General features: G+C 53.1%; 1 protein-coding gene across 2 annotated transcripts; it reads left to right on the forward strand.

The window, feature by feature from the left end:
- Positions 1-4139: 4139 nt before the first annotated feature.
- tagln (transgelin) lies at positions 4140-17361 on the forward strand. Of its 2 annotated transcripts, XM_069182404.1 has the most exons (6): positions 4140-4327; positions 11492-11540; positions 13687-13878; positions 14268-14442; positions 14535-14637; positions 15867-17361. In XM_069182404.1, exons 2-6 carry the CDS (start codon positions 11529-11531, stop codon positions 16009-16011), a joined length of 627 nt encoding a protein of 208 aa, XP_069038505.1. In that variant the 5' UTR covers positions 4140-4327; positions 11492-11528; the 3' UTR covers positions 16012-17361. The 2 variants fall into 2 exon arrangements, with proteins under 2 accessions (XP_069038505.1, XP_069038506.1); XM_069182405.1 differs by lacking the exon at positions 11492-11540 and having other exon boundaries at positions 4142-4327.
- The last annotated feature ends 366 nt before the right edge of the window (positions 17362-17727 follow it).

The raw sequence follows: 17727 nt of genomic DNA on the forward strand, positions 1-17727 counted from the left end.
CAACAGACTACGGAACAGCTTAGTCTGTAAGCCAACCTGCAGCTCATTAGCAAATCACCTGTAATGGCTACATGGACACAGTTTTCACTGTATTCAGCAAAACCACACTACTTGTACATATTGCACACACCATGGACACACAACAGCTCTACTCACATTGAGTTTTATTCCATCTGTTATCATGGAACCTTATTTTCATTTTGGATTTGAAACAGAGAACAACGCAGCACTAGCCGGGTGAAACCCAATACTGAGCAAGGAGTAGTGTGTCAGGCTGGTTGACGTAGGCAGGTGGGAGAAGGTGTGTCTGATTAGTTAATTGGAAACTGCACTGGAATGTGAAGGAGTTGATGAAGGGGGGGGGTGAGTTCTCTGGGGGCGCGATGTAACAAGTATCGGTTGTCTGTGGCGGCAAGGGGATTTGATCAGAGCGCCTGTTTGAACCCGGTGTGTTGTCACTGAGCAGCCAGCCAGCTGTGTCTCGGGCCAGCTTTCTGTGTCTTTCCAGGAGACTCTCGCAATGCGACTGTAGGAAGCAGGGGACGGGAAGCTCGTCCCCTCAGTTCCTGACAGGGCGTCTGCAGCAGCTCCATGACTTGGAGAAGGGGTTGGACTGTATGTGTTAATGCCACAGTTGGGCTCAAGCTCGTTCTGTGGTCTAGCCCAGGCATTTACATCCATCCTGCCAGTTTCATAATAATCCTTTCATTACACTCGTATGGCGTTTTTCTGGACAGTCCGCTCAAAGCTCTATACAGGTCATGGGGATCCCCATTACCCTGGTGTCCTGGCCAAATTTCCCCCTGGTCTTTACCCAGTCATGGCCTCCTAATAATCCCCGTCTCTGAACTGGCTTCATCACTCTGCTCTCCTCCCCACTGAGAGCCGTTACACCCCTACTCTTTTCGAGAAACACCCTGGGATTTTTAATGACCACAGAGAGTCAGGACGTCTCATCTGAAGGACGGCGCCTTTTTACAGTATAGTGTCCCCGTCACTGTACTGGGGCATTAGGACCCACACAGACCGCAGGGTGAGCGCCCCCTACTGGCCCCACTAACACCTCTTTCAGCAGCAGCCCCAGCTTTCCCAGGAGTCTCCCATCCAGGTACTGGCCAGGCTCACACTGCTGAGCTCCTGTGGGGCTGCCAGCTGGGGCAACCTTGTTCTGAAAGGCGCTATGTAAAAATAAATGGAATTGAGTTGAATTGATATGGCTGCTGGCTGCTGGCAGAGCTACTCTTCAACTCCTGCAGGACAGCTCATCTGTCACTGACCGCCAGTGGTAAGTTACCTGCAGAACCAGCCTGTGTGTATCTCAGAGCAGAGAACAATACTGCCCTTGAGAGAGACAGCTGCCGCAGATCTCTATCAGCGCAGGCTGCGTTAAGCAGCCTCTTTAACACCGGTCACGCTGTTAAGGTGTGTATACCAGTCTCTTGTTTAATTGCAGTGCCTTGAGATGACGCGCTGTGAAAGGCACTATAGAAAACAAAGAGCATTATTGTGAATCCAGACAGGATAAAAACAGTTAAGCGGATGGATGTTTCACAGGGAATTGGTTTTGCATGAATTTTGAATGAACACAAATCAGCAGAACTTTGTTGTTTCTTCAGCAAAACAGGAAGCAGGGGACACAGCTGGGAACTATGGGGGAAGTGTGTCTTAACGTGAGGCACATGGGGCTCAATCCAACATCCTGCAAAGGGGCTTATTCGAAACACAGCTGGATGGGACCATCTGGACAGTTAGCTACTAACTTTCAAGCAGGCTGGGCTTTGTATCTCTTCTTACACGCCCAACCCTAGTTTTCCACGTAAACATTTTGCAAACTTTCACTACAAAGAAGCCTGCAGATCTCGGGACATTTTCCAGCATACTGTATGAACACATTTTCACCACAACAAACTCCTCCATTCAGAGGAACACAGAGCACATTAGAAACTGGATCCTAAGCAGCATCTTTCAGTACCCAATTCCAATTCAATTTGAAAGAGCTCTGAGATACACACAGGCTGGCTCTGCAGGTATCTGCAGGTATCACTTCCTAGGCTGCTGCATTATAGACTTGCTCTGTAGAGTTATAATTCAAGAGTTCTCTGTATTAACTAGGTAATAAGTATCATAAACAGGTATTATTGTTCTATTTGTAATTACTAAACTTTTCTAAACTACTATATGTGGGGAAAGTATTGGGATAGATTTTTGTGGGACACTTTTACAGATGGGCTTTTACATGGAAAGTCCTGGCAGCTACATTTGCGAGTGAGGAATCTTCACCTTCGAGGGATATCTGTGGTTATGTCTGGCCACATGGAGAGACTGGAAGTGAAGGGCGACAGCTCACAGAATAATCACTAGGCAATAAATGCCAGCGAGCTGTGGTTGCGGTCTGCCTCCTCTGGAATGCGCCCTGCGTTCTTCTGTGTGATGAGGGATGTAGGGGCGGGGCCCGTGTGAGGTAATCACTCTGACGCGGATGGATGATGTCATCGTGCAGGGGGTCAGGAAGGGCTGCATGAGGTCATCGAGCAAGCCTTCCCACCATGCAAAGGAACGAGGGAGATCCAGACGGCTGACGGGTGACTGTGAAAGGACAGGAAGGGGGAATTCAGGTGAAAGAGAGAAAAAACGAGAAGAAAAATACCACAGGGAGACTTTGACTTCTGACAAACAGTTTCTGAAAGCTGGCGAGCACATTTCCAGCTTAGAAAGCCAACGTTGGCACAGCGGGCACGTCCACAGCCTGACCCAACACAAGATAAAATCGTCACCGGGCCGCTCCACTGCCACGCCTCACCCTCCTATCAGCGCTCACACAGTGCTGCATCACCCTTCCTGCAGCCCAGCTCTGATGTCAAGCCTCTGGCAAGGCTCGGCGCAGCAATAAAACTGCAGGAGAGGAAACCAGAATTGGCGCAGCAATAAAACTGCAGGAGAGGAAACCAGAACTGAACACAGAAAACAGAGAGAGAACAAGGACAAAAGGAAGGGAGAGAGAGAGCAGTCGAGAGAAGGAGAGAGAAGGAGGGAGAGAGAAAGAAGGATGAGAGAGAGGAGAGGGGGAGGTGGATGAGAAGGAGAGGAGACGAGAAGAGAAGGGCGGTCAGGGACATCACTCTCAGCTCTTTGGACTAATATGGTACTGCACAGACCCCTGATGACAGTACCAGCCCCAGTAATCAAACAAAATTAAATACACAGTGTGGAAGCTACTCTAAGAGATTCAGTCACCCACACAGAAGAATGAGCTCACTCGCACACAAACACACAGAGAAGGATGAGCGCACTTGTGTATACTCGCACTCATACACAGAAGGATGAGCGCACTCGTGCACACTCGCACACAAACGCACACAGAAGGATGAGCGCACTCGTGCACACTCGCACACAAACGCACACAGAAGGATGAGCGCACTCGTGCACACTCGCACACAAACACACACAGAAGGATGAGCGCACTCGTGCACACTCACACACAAACACGCACGGAAGGATGAGCGCACTCGTGCACACTCGCACAAACACACACAGAAGGATGAGCGCACTCGTTCACACTCGCACAAAGAAGGAAGAGCACACTCGTGCACACTCACACAAAGGATGAGCACACTCGTGCACACTCGCGCACAAACACACACAGAAGGATGAGCACACACACATACTCACACGCAAACACACACAGAAGGATGAGCACACTAGTGCACACTCGCACAAAAAAACACACACAGAAGGAGGAGCACACACACACACAGTTGCATACGCTCGCTCACAGCTCCATCTCCACACATCCTGGACATAAAAGGCCTGCCTCCATCCCTGAGCCATCTTCACCCCTCCAGTCCATCCCTCTCCCTTCCAACATCCCCCCTTTCCCCCCGTCCCTGCTGCCTCTCTCTCTCCTCCTCGTCCCTCTCCCTCCGCCTCTGGCGCTACTGAAGGAGGTATTTGGAGAATTCCTGGAGCTGACCAAACCAAGCCCTTTGGCTCCAATCCCTCTCCTTCTCTGCCTGCTGCTCTTCCCAAATAAGGAGGTGGTTTTAACAAAAAAAGAGAGCGAGCGAGAGGGGTGGAAGCGAGAGAGAAGGCCATGCCCTTTTAAGGCGGCTGTTTCCTCTCTCTCTCTCTGCTGCTGCTCCGGGGAGGGGGAGTGAAGTCATTGCGGAGTTGGGCTTCTTTTTAAACCAGCAAGCTGTCCGAGAGGACTTTGCACTCCAGAGGGAGCAGAGCGAGAGGAAAGTACACAAACACATCTCCCACTCCAGGCACAATCAGGATCCCGTCTTCTGTCACCGCCTCAGCCGGGACCCCACAAACTCCGAGACAAGTAAGTGCGTTTCTGGGGCGTCGCTGTGGTCCTCGGACGGGGGTGGGGGGCGGGGGGGGGGGGGGTGTGCGGGGAGGGGCAGGTGAGCTGTGTTTTAGGAGCATCTCTGTGGATATCACGAGTGTCGTGTGTTTCTGGGGTGTCCCTGTGGATATCACGAGCGTCGTGTGTTTCTGGGGCATCCCTGTGGATATTACGAGCATCATGTACTTCTGGGGTGTCTCTGTGGATATCACGAGCTCCTGGGGTGTCTCTGTGGATATCACCAGCATGGTGTACAGTACTTCTGGGGTGTCTCAGTGGATATCATGAGCTTCTGGGGTGTCCTTGTGGATATCACGAGCGGCGTCCCACATTTCTGGGGTGTCTTTGTGGTCCTCACTGGGATGGTACATTCTTTTGGGGGTGTCTCTGTGGTCCTCACCGGGATAGTTCGGGGAGGGATGGGTTTGTGCCGATACCACGAGGATTGTGCAATTCCGGGGTGTCTGGGGAGGACGGGAGCGTGCGCACCAGCGGATCACTGTTTGGTGCCCGGGGGGGTGTCTCTGCTCCTCCGGCCGACGAAAGAGCCGCTCTGAATGGGGTCCCTTTGTCCCGCGGGATCTGTCCGCGCTGCCAGTGTAGCCGCCTGCCCCGGGCCCTGCTCCTCTGCCCGTCAGCGCGGCCGAGAGCGCGGAGATCGGGTGGCATCACAGCGTCTTACCGGAGCCCAGCGAGCTTGCCCGTGAACAAGGCGTGTGGAGGGACAGGGGGTCACGGCTCCAGCCACGAATCGGCTGGTCAGCCTGGATCGTTTGCTCAGGGCTCCTCGACTGGGCAGGGGTGCAGTGCTCACGCAGCAGAGGGAGAGGGTGGAGTCAGGGGACAGGATCCGCTCCGGGGAGAAAGAAGGAAAACCAGTTGCTCCCTTTTTTGTGTTTTCCACTCCGCGGCCAAAATCGGACCCAGGCCCTTCCTGCTGGTTCTGCACTGCTGCGTATGGAGTGGTTACAGAGCTGTGACGGTCCGACCGCCACTCTGGCCGGCCCTGATAAAAAATCCCCGCTAGGTCTGCGTCACTCCGGCTACGGAGAAGAAAGGGAAAATTCCCAACTGTGAGGAAGTTTGAATGTCCCCTGCCAGATTTTGTGCGGAGAGATTCCAGAGGCGTTGTCTGGTTCCCGTGAGGCGGTGTTGGAGTGTTGAAGGCGCTGTGAGTCTGTGGGGATTGCTGCCGTGGAGTTTTATGTGGGCACAGTGACTCTAGCACACATATTTTTCCTTTTAATATCCGTATTCTGGGGAAATTCCGCAGAGAGACAAGAAAACAAAGTTTCGCTTTCGTCGTGAAGCCGAGAATCCGGTTTTTGAAACCGGGGGGAGCGGAGGGGGGGCGATTTCTGAATCAGCATCAGGCCTTGACAGCACAGGACCGAAAAATCAAAAGCAAGATTTGCCTGCGTGTGTGGGGGGTGGGTGACCAAGGGCCTCACACAGTAAGCCTCAGATGGGCGTGTCCACTGTACAGGGACAGTCACGCTACACGGGCCCAGCCTGGTGCTAGACCTCAGCGGAAAAAGAAAACTATGCTCTGATGACTTACGAATTCCTCACCTAGCCGTCTGAATTCGCCACCTTTCTCGGGCATGTAAGGACCTGCAGCTTGTTTACGCTTTTGCCCAACGAGGGGGGTTGTCAGACACCCCTGTGCTGCTGCAGGGCGTGCCCTACGCAGACACTGCTGTACTGCTACTGCTGCAGGTAGGGGTCAAGTTACAGGGGCAGGATTGGGGCTGAAGCTGTGCCATGTTAATTAGTGCACTGTGAGCTCCCAAACTGCTGCAGCGTTAACGGTGTCCTAGCAGCAGTCACAGTGGCCGAAAGCAACAGAGCTAGAAGCAACTGCAATAATTTCAAGCGATGTTGCTGCCTTCGCTGCAGTAACAGCTGTAATACTAGGAGAAGCAGCTTTAGTAAGACTAGTGGCAGTATTAGATGTGATAGTAGTACATTAGTAGCAGTATTAGAAGTAGCTGTAGCCATCCTGGCAGTAGGATCAGTAGCTGCAGCAGTGTCAGCTTGAGTAGCAACAAAAGCAGTAGGGGCAATAGCCACAGCTGTAGTAGCAACAACAAGAGCAGCTGTAATAATAATTAATAATTTCTTACACTTATATAGCGCTTTTCTGGACACGCCACTCAAAGCGCTTTACAGGTACTGGGGTCTCAGCAGAAGCAGCTAGATCAATAGTCGTATTAGCAGCAGTAGCTTTAGTATTAGCAGAAGTAGTAGCTATCTGCAGTAGTAGTATTAGTAGTAGAAGCAACAATATTAGTAACACTAGAGTTACTAGTAAGAGTATCAGTATCAGTAGCGGTAGTTGCAAAATATTAGCAGCAATAGTAGCAGGAGTTGCAGTGTTAGTACTAGACGTTGCAGTATTAGTAGCAGTAGTTGCAGTATTATCTACAGTATTTACAGTATAAAGTAAGTACTAGAAGTTGCAGTATTAGTAGCGGTAGTTGCAGTATTAGTACTAGAAGTTGCAGTATTAGTAGCAGTAGTTGCAGTATTATCTACAGTATTTACAGTATAAAGTAAGTACTAGAAGTTGCAGTATTAGTAGCGGTAGTTGCAGTATATTGGCAGCAGTAGTAGCAGGAGTTGCAGTATTAGAAGTATTAGCAGCAGTAGTAGCAGTATTAGCAGCAGTAGTAGCAGGAGTTACAGTATTAGCTGCAGATTTTGCAGTATTAGTGGCAATATTAGTAGCAGTAGTTGCAGTATGAGTAGCAGTAGCAGCGGATGAGTTCACAGTAAGAAAAACAAATGACATCATGGAAAAGTTGGAAAGTTAAAAGCGTATTAGAAGAGGACAAATTAAGAATGTTTTTCATAGGAGCTTAAGAAAGGCTTCAAACGAGCAGATGCCATCTCTTGAACCTAGCTCATTGTGTAGTTTAGTAGCTAAGCGAACCGACAATTTCATCTGTTCTGAAAAGCGGCTTCAAATCCTGCTGCTGATAAGATAACCCTCAGCTGTGTGGAAGGAAGTGTTTCCCGCCCTCCTGCGAAATCATTTCCCTCTCGGCTTCGGATTCTGCCCTGTTTCACCGCCGAGTGCGGGACAGTTCCCGGTCTCAGCTGGGTGTCCGAGCCCCCAGTGTTTCCCGGATTTTGTACCAGTGTTGCGTTAATCTCGGTGTCAGTCACTGCATTAGTCATTCTGTTAGAGTGCCAGTCAGGCTGTGTGTCACTCAATTAATCAGCAAGTCTTTAAGTGTCACTCGTTACTCAGTGTATCATTCAGAAAGTGTGGCGCACAGTCGATCAGTGGCTCTGTCTCCCACCAAGTTGGATTGATTAGTTTCAGCCGGCTCTCTATTGAATTAAGGAGGACGTGTGAGCAGCTGTGAACTTCTTGGTTCTGGGCTGTTCGACGTCTCCCTGCGGGGACAGGAGCTAGAGACGCACAAGGCGAAGAACAGGGCAGCCTTCGCCCTCCAGCTGGTCAAGCCGCTGAAAAGCCTGAACTCTTGCCTGCTACTCACGAGTCTCTCACGGTCCAGCAGGGGGTGCTCAGGGCCTCGGCAGAGGAGGAGGAGGAGGAGGAGGAGGAGGAGGGGGGCGAACGCAGCTGAAAGCCCAGGCAGAAGCAGACCTCCAAGCCCGCAAGGCCCGGGCAGGCTCCTCTTCCTCATTTTCGGCCTGGTCTTCCTCATGTCCCATTTCTTGCCCCCCCCTTCGCCCTGGTTCTGCTAGGCCAGTCCAGGCCAGGCATCACACTGGACAGCAGGGACGAAGAACCGTCGGGACAGCAGGACCTTCCTGTTAGAGAGGAGCAGAACAGTACTGGAGCAACGGAGGGCTGTTATAGCCCACAGACTAGCAGTACTAGACTCAAGGGCGAAGAGGCGACAGGACAGCAGGGTGAGACTGGCACAGTAACATACAATAACTGCTACAATCCAGCAGAAGAGTCAGGCCAGAACGGGAAGGTAAAGAGAAAGTGCTTTTAAAATCTAGAAACAGTGCAGGCTGAGACCTCGCGGATGGTACTAGCAGGGCCCTGCTCGAGGAGGGCAAGGTAGGGAGGGCTCTTCCACAGCACAGTGGCTCCAGCAGGCGGTCAGTCCTCTGCAGGGGACAGACTGACCTGTGAGGGGACTGCGCGGCCTGGAGTCTGTTAAAAGAACGGGCGGGCACGTCTCTCGGAGCATGGTGAAGGAGGCCCATGCCGGAGACCCACGTCTTAAGAAACTGTTGATTTCCATATTAGGCGGGTGTAATAAACAGATCACAGAATAATGAATGGCTGCACTCAGCCGTCCTCAGTATTCAGTAAGCGCTTGTCGTGGTGAGCTGGGGGCCAGCTCTGTAGACGATGGCCGCCGCAGCCAATTTCCGAGATGCCGATTAACCAAGATCAAGTCTTTGGCTCTTGGGAGAAAACTGGGACACCTGGCAAAACAGCCTGAGAACGCGCGGATTCCACACAGAAGGTGCCCCAATCAAACCCTTAATTGACTTAATAAGAGGCTTGATTTGATTGGTCTGATTTTAGCTCTAGTATTAAAGACACCGGAGGTCGGTTTTAAACTATTGCACAGTGACGAGCAGGAGTATCTGCATGAAGTCAGAACTGTTGGCGTTGCCCTTGATCCAGGTCTTTAGAAGTTGTTGATTTCATAGTTACCTATTAAACCTGGTGGACTGGGGCTAGAGACCCCCCCCCCAAACTCACCCAGCTCCCCCAGTCTCTTCATATTTGTGGAGCTTCAGAAAGATAGGGCCCCCTGAAAAACATTGTTCTCCCATCAAGGTGTGATCCTGAGCAATGGAATATACATCATATGTTGGAAATTCATTACATGTGTTTATATTGGGAAAAACCCCACTTCAACCCAGTCATTGCAAATGACCAAGAATATTGGGACACATTCACTTTAAGCACTTTCAGTTTGAGATGAGAAGTCATTATTTGGCTTGCATATCCCTCTGAGGCCATACCCGCAAGCCTGCGACCCATTGAGCTCACCACACGCTGTGTGAAATCATCTCCCATACCCCGCTCAAATGACATTTCAGTTCTTGGCTACTTGCGGGCTGTTCCAACGCCAATTTTTTCCCCAGCTTGTAAAATGCCCCTCGGTTGGATTCATATCTGGAGATTGGCTTGGCTAGTCCCAGATTTTCCATTTTTGTTCCCCGTGAACTTCTGGGTTGCCTTGGGCATGGGACAGGCTCATAGCTGAGCCGCAGGGCAACGCCTCACTCAATAGAGTATGGAAGCATTTCCTTCTGCCTAAGCAGACTGGACGTTTCTACACACTTTTTTTTGCGAAAGGTTCATCTCGGTCCCCCCTGTCCATACGGCTCTGTTGCCAAACTCTCCTGGCTGACCTTCTGAACATCTGGGCAAACCCTGAAGCCTGCTGGCGGTGATGTCTTTCACTCCCAAGGGCAGGTCACCATGGCGAGGGCTGGGCTGTGCTGTCCTGCCGCGGTCAGGGAGACGAGGGCTGAAGCAGTAACAGCCTGAGCTGCTGAGGTATTCAGGGTGTGCCTGTGCAGTTCCGGGCTGTTGCACACGGTTTGAAGACAGCAACCACAACAGGAAGGTGCTTCATGGAGAACAGGAAGTGGGCGCTGTGCCCAGAGCATGCTGGGATACTTCAGAGAGACAGCGTTCACAGTAAAGGAACTGAGCATTCACTGTGCTGGGCTCTGACAGGCCTAGCCAGAGCTAGTGCTTTTCTAAATAAAACCTCTTCTGTTCTTCAGAAGGAGCCGTTTCAAATCCGCCATTTCCGTTTGATGGTGTAATTTGATTGTGTGCAAGTATCCCCGCAGGGTGCTGAAAGCAATATGGGAAGATGTTGACTTAAGTAAATACTGGCCTCGGCCAGTTTCCTTAACGGCGGAGGGTTTCCTTAAGTAATTTTGGAGCTGATGGCCGCAGGGAGAAGCCCAGGCAGTGCAGTCAGGGTACAGGAGACTGGGAAGGACAGAACAGCCTGTTCTCCTCCAAAATCTCTCACTGTTCTCTGCTGCCGCGTGCCATGAGGCCAATTAGGATCAATTTGTTTAATAGCTGAAGAAACAGGACTGGTTTCATATATCAAAGACTCACAGACTCACAGACTCACAGACTCACAGACTCACAGACTCACTCGCTGTTCGCTCCTCCCACAGCAGGGCTGTTGTGTCAGGCCTGTTGTGCGGTCGCCGTGGAAACTCCTTCCGTTTGGGTGAGGAGAGCGAGTGGCGGGGAGAGTTCAAGCCCTGGTCACATCAGATAATGGCAAAAACCGAAACGCTGGGGCCTCGCCTCACGAAACAGGCAGCGGAAAGAGCCGCAGCTGCCACAGTTCAGCGGAAAACACACCGACACCGATATACACTGTACATCCATACCAAGAGGCATTAAGCCACAGAGACACAACTCTGGATCCAGTAGCATGGGCCGTGCGATTGTCTCTCCTCTCGGTGCACACACGGATACAGAGATCCGGAAAGTCCCAAGGCTCACAAGTCTTTTATTCAAATTCCCCCAGCCTGATGAATGAGTCAGTGTCGAGCAGACGCATACTTATCTGTGACCTGCAGACCTACGGTACCTGTACAATACAGGCGCATTACTGTGCTCTCACTGCAAGATTAATTTGCGGGACTGTGAGTGGAAGAAAGGTCATATCCGAACGGCCCAACACCAGGGAACCACAGACCGTAAAACTCCGCGCCTGTGGCCAGCTGATTTTCTCTCCAGCAGGAGTCGTAAACAGATTGAATTCCACTCAGTTTCCACACAAGAGGAGCACAGATCCACCTGGGTGAGACAGGAGCCCCGAGACACAGCAGGTCAGGGGGAGGAGAGAGACACTGTCTCCCCCAGAGAAGGAAAGTGGGAGTTAACCAGGACACCTGGGTTAACACCGGGGGATTTTTAATGATCGAGCAGTCTGGTCAGGACAGTGTCTTCTGGGTCATTGCCGTGAAGAGCGCCACCTACTGGTCCACCAACACACACCTAGTTTTCCATAGAGATCTTTAGCGTCTGCTGCCGCCGTCACGGGGAGAATGAGACGGGGGGGGTTGACAGGATGTGGAGGTGGGACACTCTCCCATGCTAAGCCAGGTCCTGAATTGCAGTTCATAACCTTTCACCTTTGACCCCCCTAGGCCCAGCAGCCCTTGTGTCGTGTTTTAGGACTTCAGGATGTCAAACCAGGTGACAAGGGCACGGAGGGTGTTTGTGTTTCACAGGGTTGGGCGTGAAAACGATTGCACGAGTGTGTCAGCGTGCGCGCCGCGGGCTTTGTGCTGCCGAAAAACATTTCTTCAGCACCTCCTCTTTGAGAGGCTGCCCAGTTGCCTCCTCTCAGAGTTCAGGTGGGGGTCTACAGCTTGACGATTGCAGGTTCCAATCTGGTCCGTGCCGTTAGCCCACTGAGATCGGGATTGCCCCAGAGAGCAGTGGGCCAGGCTTACACAACTCTGGGTTTGGAGGGAGGTTAAAGTCAGCCCGTTTCCCCAGCTCATCACAACAACAATAGCCCACTGTGTACCACTGAATTACGCTCAGCGGGAGCTGCGTCAGTCCTCCATCTGATGCTTGACGAAGCTGTTGGTGCAGTGGGACTCCCAGACTAAAAAGAGGTGGGCGCCTCTTGTCTAAGGACTGGAGGCTACATCACTACATCGCCAGTCTCTTGGTGGGGTCGTGCACCAGCATGGAGGCACGTCTTCGTACAGAACTGCTATGGTTCTATAAAGCTTCCCACACACATCCCCCCCAACTCCACAAGCACAACCTGGGAGCAGACTACCCTGGACCCAGAGCAAAAGCTTGCAAAACCTGACCCGATTGCTACCTGGGGTGTCCCGATCCCTGTGATCCTAAACCACCCCCACCCCCCAGTCTCCAGAGGGGCTGGCCGGGTGGTATGGAAATCTAGGGACACGCGCTGTGTATCTGTGCGCATTTCTTTTGACATGCATGCCAGTGCCTGATGTGTGTATTCCAGCCTCGCTTCATGTTCACACGCGTGTGCATGTGTGTGTGTGTGTGTACACGTGTGCCCCCCCCCCGGACGGACCAGCCCCCGATGCTGCGATGCTGCCTTACAGACCCCCCTGCCCCCATGTCCACCACTGGCATTACACCCTGAAGCAGGAGACGATCTGAAGTCGCTCAAGACGACAGAGCCTGGAACGATTTCAAACAGGCTGCGGTCCCAAACCTGCAGCCCTTCCTAAAACCCTCACTGCAGACCGCGTCAAAACCCGCCGATCTCGTTATCTGCCAAAAAGACAGAAGCGGCCTGCCCATTACTACTGCTGCCCGCAGCTGTTATTCCTCCCTCAAGGCGAGATCCCATCCGGACGTGCGAGGCGAGACACGGGCCGTGCAATCCCACACGTCTTTCGTGTCAAACCCGAGCTGCTTGGAAGAATTATTTTGCTCCCGTCTGAATTTTTGTTTGAGCCCAGAGGTCAATGGATCGTAACTATCTCTGCTACCAGGGGCCGAGCGGGGGCTCTGTTGCGAAGGATCTGCGCCTGTGGCTGGAAGGTTGCCGGTTCAAATCCCCGCAGCCGGCAGAGGAATCCTACTCCGTTGGGCCCCTGAGCGAGGCCCTGAACCCCAGCTGCTCCAGGGGCGCCGTATGAATGGCTGCCCCTGCGCTCTGACCCCCAGCTTCTCTCCCTGTCTGTGTGTCTCATGGAGAGCAAGCTGGGGTCTGCGAAAAGACAAATTCCTCATGCAAGAAATTGTATAGGGCCAATAAAGTGATCTTAAAAACGACATTTGAAAACGGGCATAGCTTAAAATGAAACATCTGACACCCGCAAAGCCGCGAATCGAATTGAGCACGACCTTGCAGACGCAGTCCTCCCTCTCCTGTGCACCTACAGGCCCAGTCTGGACTGGGGACCCTGCGAGACCGCGGACCTCCCGCACTGTCACGGTGTTTCTGGGTCTCCCGCGGCAGAATGATTCTAGGTGCAGCTCTGACGGCTCACTTTGACCACGGGAGCACTGCGCCCCCGGGGTGTGATCGGGCTGCCTTGCGTTGCAGTGGCGTGAAAAGGTCTCTCTCGGGCCTGCGCGGCCGATTAGCACACAAAGGCAGGGCTGTGTCAACACTGCCGCGCGGGCACGCCCCATCAACGCCTCTCACTGCGCTATGCCTGGGCGAACGGCAATGCCGCCACCCCCTGCCCCGATTTGCCACCAGGGGGCGCTGTCCGCACCGGCCGAACTTCATCTGGCGTTGGAGACTAGTGACGTCCGGAGGAGAGAAGCTCCTAAATCGACTTGCCCTTGACCGCTTGCCATCTTCCCGCGCCCCCCCCCCCTCCTCTGCCCGCAGGGAGCCCCAGGAATGGCCAATAAAGGTCCAGCTTACGGTCTGAGCCGGGAGGTCCAGAGCCGGATCGATAAGAAGTACGACCCGGACCTGGAGGAGCGGCTGGTCGAGTGGATCATGGCGCAGTGCGGCTCCGGGGTGAGCCGCCCCGAGCCCGGCAAGACCGGCTTCCAGCTGTGGCTCAAGGATGGCTGTGTAAGTAACCGTGACAACCACTGCGCAGCACACACACACCTGCGTCCTGCCTGCACACATGCTGTGCAGCACACACACACACACACACTGCGCAGCACACAAAAACCTGCCTCCTGCCTGCATACACTCTGTGCAGCACACACACACACCTGCGTCCTACCTGCACACACACACCTGCATCCTGCCTGCACACACACTGTGCAGCACACACACACCTGCGTCCTGCCTGCACACACACTGTGCAGCACACACACACCTGCGTCCTGCCTGCACACACACTGTGCAGCATACACACACACACACCTGCCTCCTACCTGCGCATACACTGAACAGCACACGCACACACTGAACAGCACACGCACCTGCCTCACTGTGTCTGTCTCTCCCAGGTGCTCAGTGAGCTCATCAACAGCTTGTACGCGCCGGGACAGAAGCCCATCAAGAAGATCCAGCACTCAGACATGGCCTTCAAGCAGATGGAGCAGGTGTCGCAGTTCCTGCAGGCATCCGAGCGCTACGGCGTCGTCAAGACAGACATATTCCAGACCGTGGACCTGTGGGAAGGTCAGTCCGGGCACTGCGTGCGGCGCTGTGGGCCCGCCATAGCCACTCTGTCAGCGCCACCCGCTGACCCCTCTGTCTGTCTTCTCCGGCAGGAAAAGACCTGGCCGCCGTCCAGAGGACCCTGATGGCTCTGGGCAATCTGGCTGTCACCAAGAACGACGGCAACTACCGCGGCGACCCCAACTGGTTCCACAAGTGAGTGTGACCTCTCACCTTTGACCTCTTAAAGACGACCCTGCACCGGGAGGCCATTTTTCCTTCACACCAGCCCTTCCCTGCTACACACTATCATTCCCAGCTGCCCTTAGTTGTCCAGTGACCCTGGCCAGCGCTGCGCTCAGACATGGCCACAGACGAGTCACCCCTCCCCCCCCTGCTCGGCTCGAACCCGAGTTCGAGTGGCAGGTGGCTCTGGCCTTGTGCACCAGTGCGTTGTCTGGTAGCTCCAGGCTACGGCCTCACACAGCTGGGCCAGAACCACACAGCGCCCACTTGAATCCCAGCAGAGCCTGGCCCCACTCCGGCTGCCTCAGCTGGAGAGACACCAGGGGCAAAACCACTTCCCTTCCCCAGTGCCCAGGCCAGGCACAGAGCTGCAGGAGCGCCTGACTGAACTCTGCGGCAGTGATGCTGCAGCCAGCAGCCATGTCACCCTGCAGCTCCCAGCTGGCAGCCCCCCCTGGAGCTCAGCAGGCGTGAGTCTGGCCAGTACCTGGATGGGAGACTCCTGGGAAAGCTAAGGCTGCTGCTGGAAAAGGTGTTAGTGGGACCAATAGGGGGCGCTCACCCTGTGGTCTGTGTGAGTCCTAATGCCCCAGTATAGTGACGGGGACACTATACTGTAATAAGACTCCGTCCTTCTGATGAGACGTAAAACCGAGGTCCTGACTCTCTGTGGTCATTAAAAATCCCGGGGTGTTTCTCGAAATGAGTAGGGGTGGCCAAATTTCCCCCTGGCCTTTCCCAGTCATGGCCTCCTAAGAGACCACCCTTCCGCGACGCCATGTCTGCGTGACTCCAGATGTGGACACAGAAATGACACCGGGCGTGAATGATATGCACGTTTGCAGCTTGCTGGAAGGTGTGGGAGATGCACGACAGCCACAGTCTAAATAGCTGCAGAAAGTTGTGACTCCCCCTCGTATCATAAACAGTAGCAGCAGTACTGGCAGCAGGATAGTAGTACGACTTATAGCAATATTATTCGCAGTAGTAGTTTCAGTAATATTACTGCAGGTTTGGAAAACCTAGCTTTAAAAAATCAGTTGCATAGAAAAGGCCTTTTAAGAATAACCAGATTTCTTTACATTATAATATAGACCACAGTGAACAATCACTTCATGAAACTTCCCCAGACTCTGTATTTGTAGAAGCCGCAGTAACACCCATCTAGCACTCCTCAATAACGGTCTGTCTGCACGCAGGAAAGCCCAGGAGAATCGACGGGACTTCAGCGATGACCAGCTGAAGGAAGGACAGAGTGTAATCGGACTGCAGATGGGCACCAACAAGGGGGCGTCCCAAGCTGGCATGACGGGGTATGGCCGGCCTCGGCAGATCATCAACTGAGCCCATCCGTGCCCCCTGCAGGGCAGCACAGAGACAAGCACCCCTATTTACCATTGGCCAACATGCCTGCCCTGCTGCTCCCACCCCTCTCCTGGCCACAGAGCCAATCACTGAGGCCAGGTCTCTTCCCCCACACTCTGTACAGTCTTACAGGGTCTCCTCCCCAGGCCACACAGCCGATCACTGAGGCTGGGACCCACCCCCACACTCTCTACAGTCTTACAGGGTCTCCTCCCCAGGCCACACAGCCGATCACTGAGGCTGGGACCCACCCCCACACTCTCTACAGTCTAACAAGGTCTCCTCCCCAGGATACACAGTTGATCACTGATGCTGGGACCAACCCTTACACTCTCTACAGTCTTACAGGGTCTCCTCCCCAGGCCACACAGCCGATCACTGAGGATTGACCCGACCCCATACTCTGTACAGTCTTATAGGGTCTCCTACCCAGGCCACACAGCCAATCACTGAAGCTGGGACACAACCCCACACCCTCTACAGTCTTACAGGGTCTCCTACCCAGACCACACAGCCGATCACTGAAGCTGGGACATACCACTACATCCTCTACAGTCTTACAGGGTCTCCTACCCAGGCCACACAGCAGATCACTGAGGATTGACCCGACCCCATACTCTGTACAGTCTTACAGGGTCTCCTACCCAGGCCACACAGCAGATCACTGAGGATTGACCCGACCCCATACTCTGTACAGTCTTACAGGGTCTCCTACCCAGGCTACACAGACGATCACTGAGGCTGGGACACACCCCCACACCCTCTACAATCTTACAGGGTCTCCTACCCAGGCCACACAGTGAGCCCGCAGTTCTGACCCACACATACGATGACCAAACCACACCAGTGACCAAAGTACACAATGATCATAATATCACACCAACTCAACTGCAACCAAACTTAACCTTGACAAAAAAAAATCCAAAGAGATGCCCAAAGGCCACACACAGACAGGGTCAACCACGCACACACAGCCAGATGATCTTTTGCACTCTTCAAATGTTTTTCACATCCAGTTGGGAATTAAATTGACTCCAGATTTTCACACAATGCGAGGATTAGCAACACCTCCGTGTGCATGTTCTGCTGAGACAGATTTAGCTGACAAATGTGTGCACCGAGGCTACAGCAGAGATGCTGAGAAAGTCTGCTGGACCCTGGACCCAAAGACACGCCGCGGAGCTTCACCACCAGCAGCGATCAGTTCCTGACTGAGAAATAACTCGTAGTTCACAGCTCTTCCTTCGGGATTCGTTTTATAACCCTCGGCGTGTTTTTGTACATTTATGAAATGATTTTGAAATAATAAAAAATCCAGAGTTGTTTTAAGTGGCTTTTCTGCAAGTCTTTGGTTGTGATCTCTGTGGTTGAGTGCGTGCGTTGTGTCTATTATTCTTTTTTGAATTGGAAACTGACGAGGAGCGTGGCACAGTGGTCAGCATTCCTGCCTTGCAGCACTGAGGCCCTGGGTTCAATATCAGACCCGGGGGGCCGGCTGTGTGGAGATTGCATGTTCACGCCAAATTCATGGGGGTTTCTTCCCCCAGTCTAAAAACAAGCTGGTAGTTTATTTGGCCCCGGTGCGAGTGTGGGTCTGCGTCTCTCTGTCCTGTGATGGACTGGCATCCCATCCAAGAAGTATCCTACCTGGTGCCCACTGCTTGCTGGGATTGCTGGGGGACTCTGCCCCCCCCC

Source organism: Lepisosteus oculatus, chromosome 23 (assembly GCF_040954835.1).
Source record: "Lepisosteus oculatus isolate fLepOcu1 chromosome 23, fLepOcu1.hap2, whole genome shotgun sequence".
NCBI classification, from domain to species: Eukaryota; Metazoa; Chordata; class Actinopteri; order Semionotiformes; family Lepisosteidae; genus Lepisosteus; species Lepisosteus oculatus.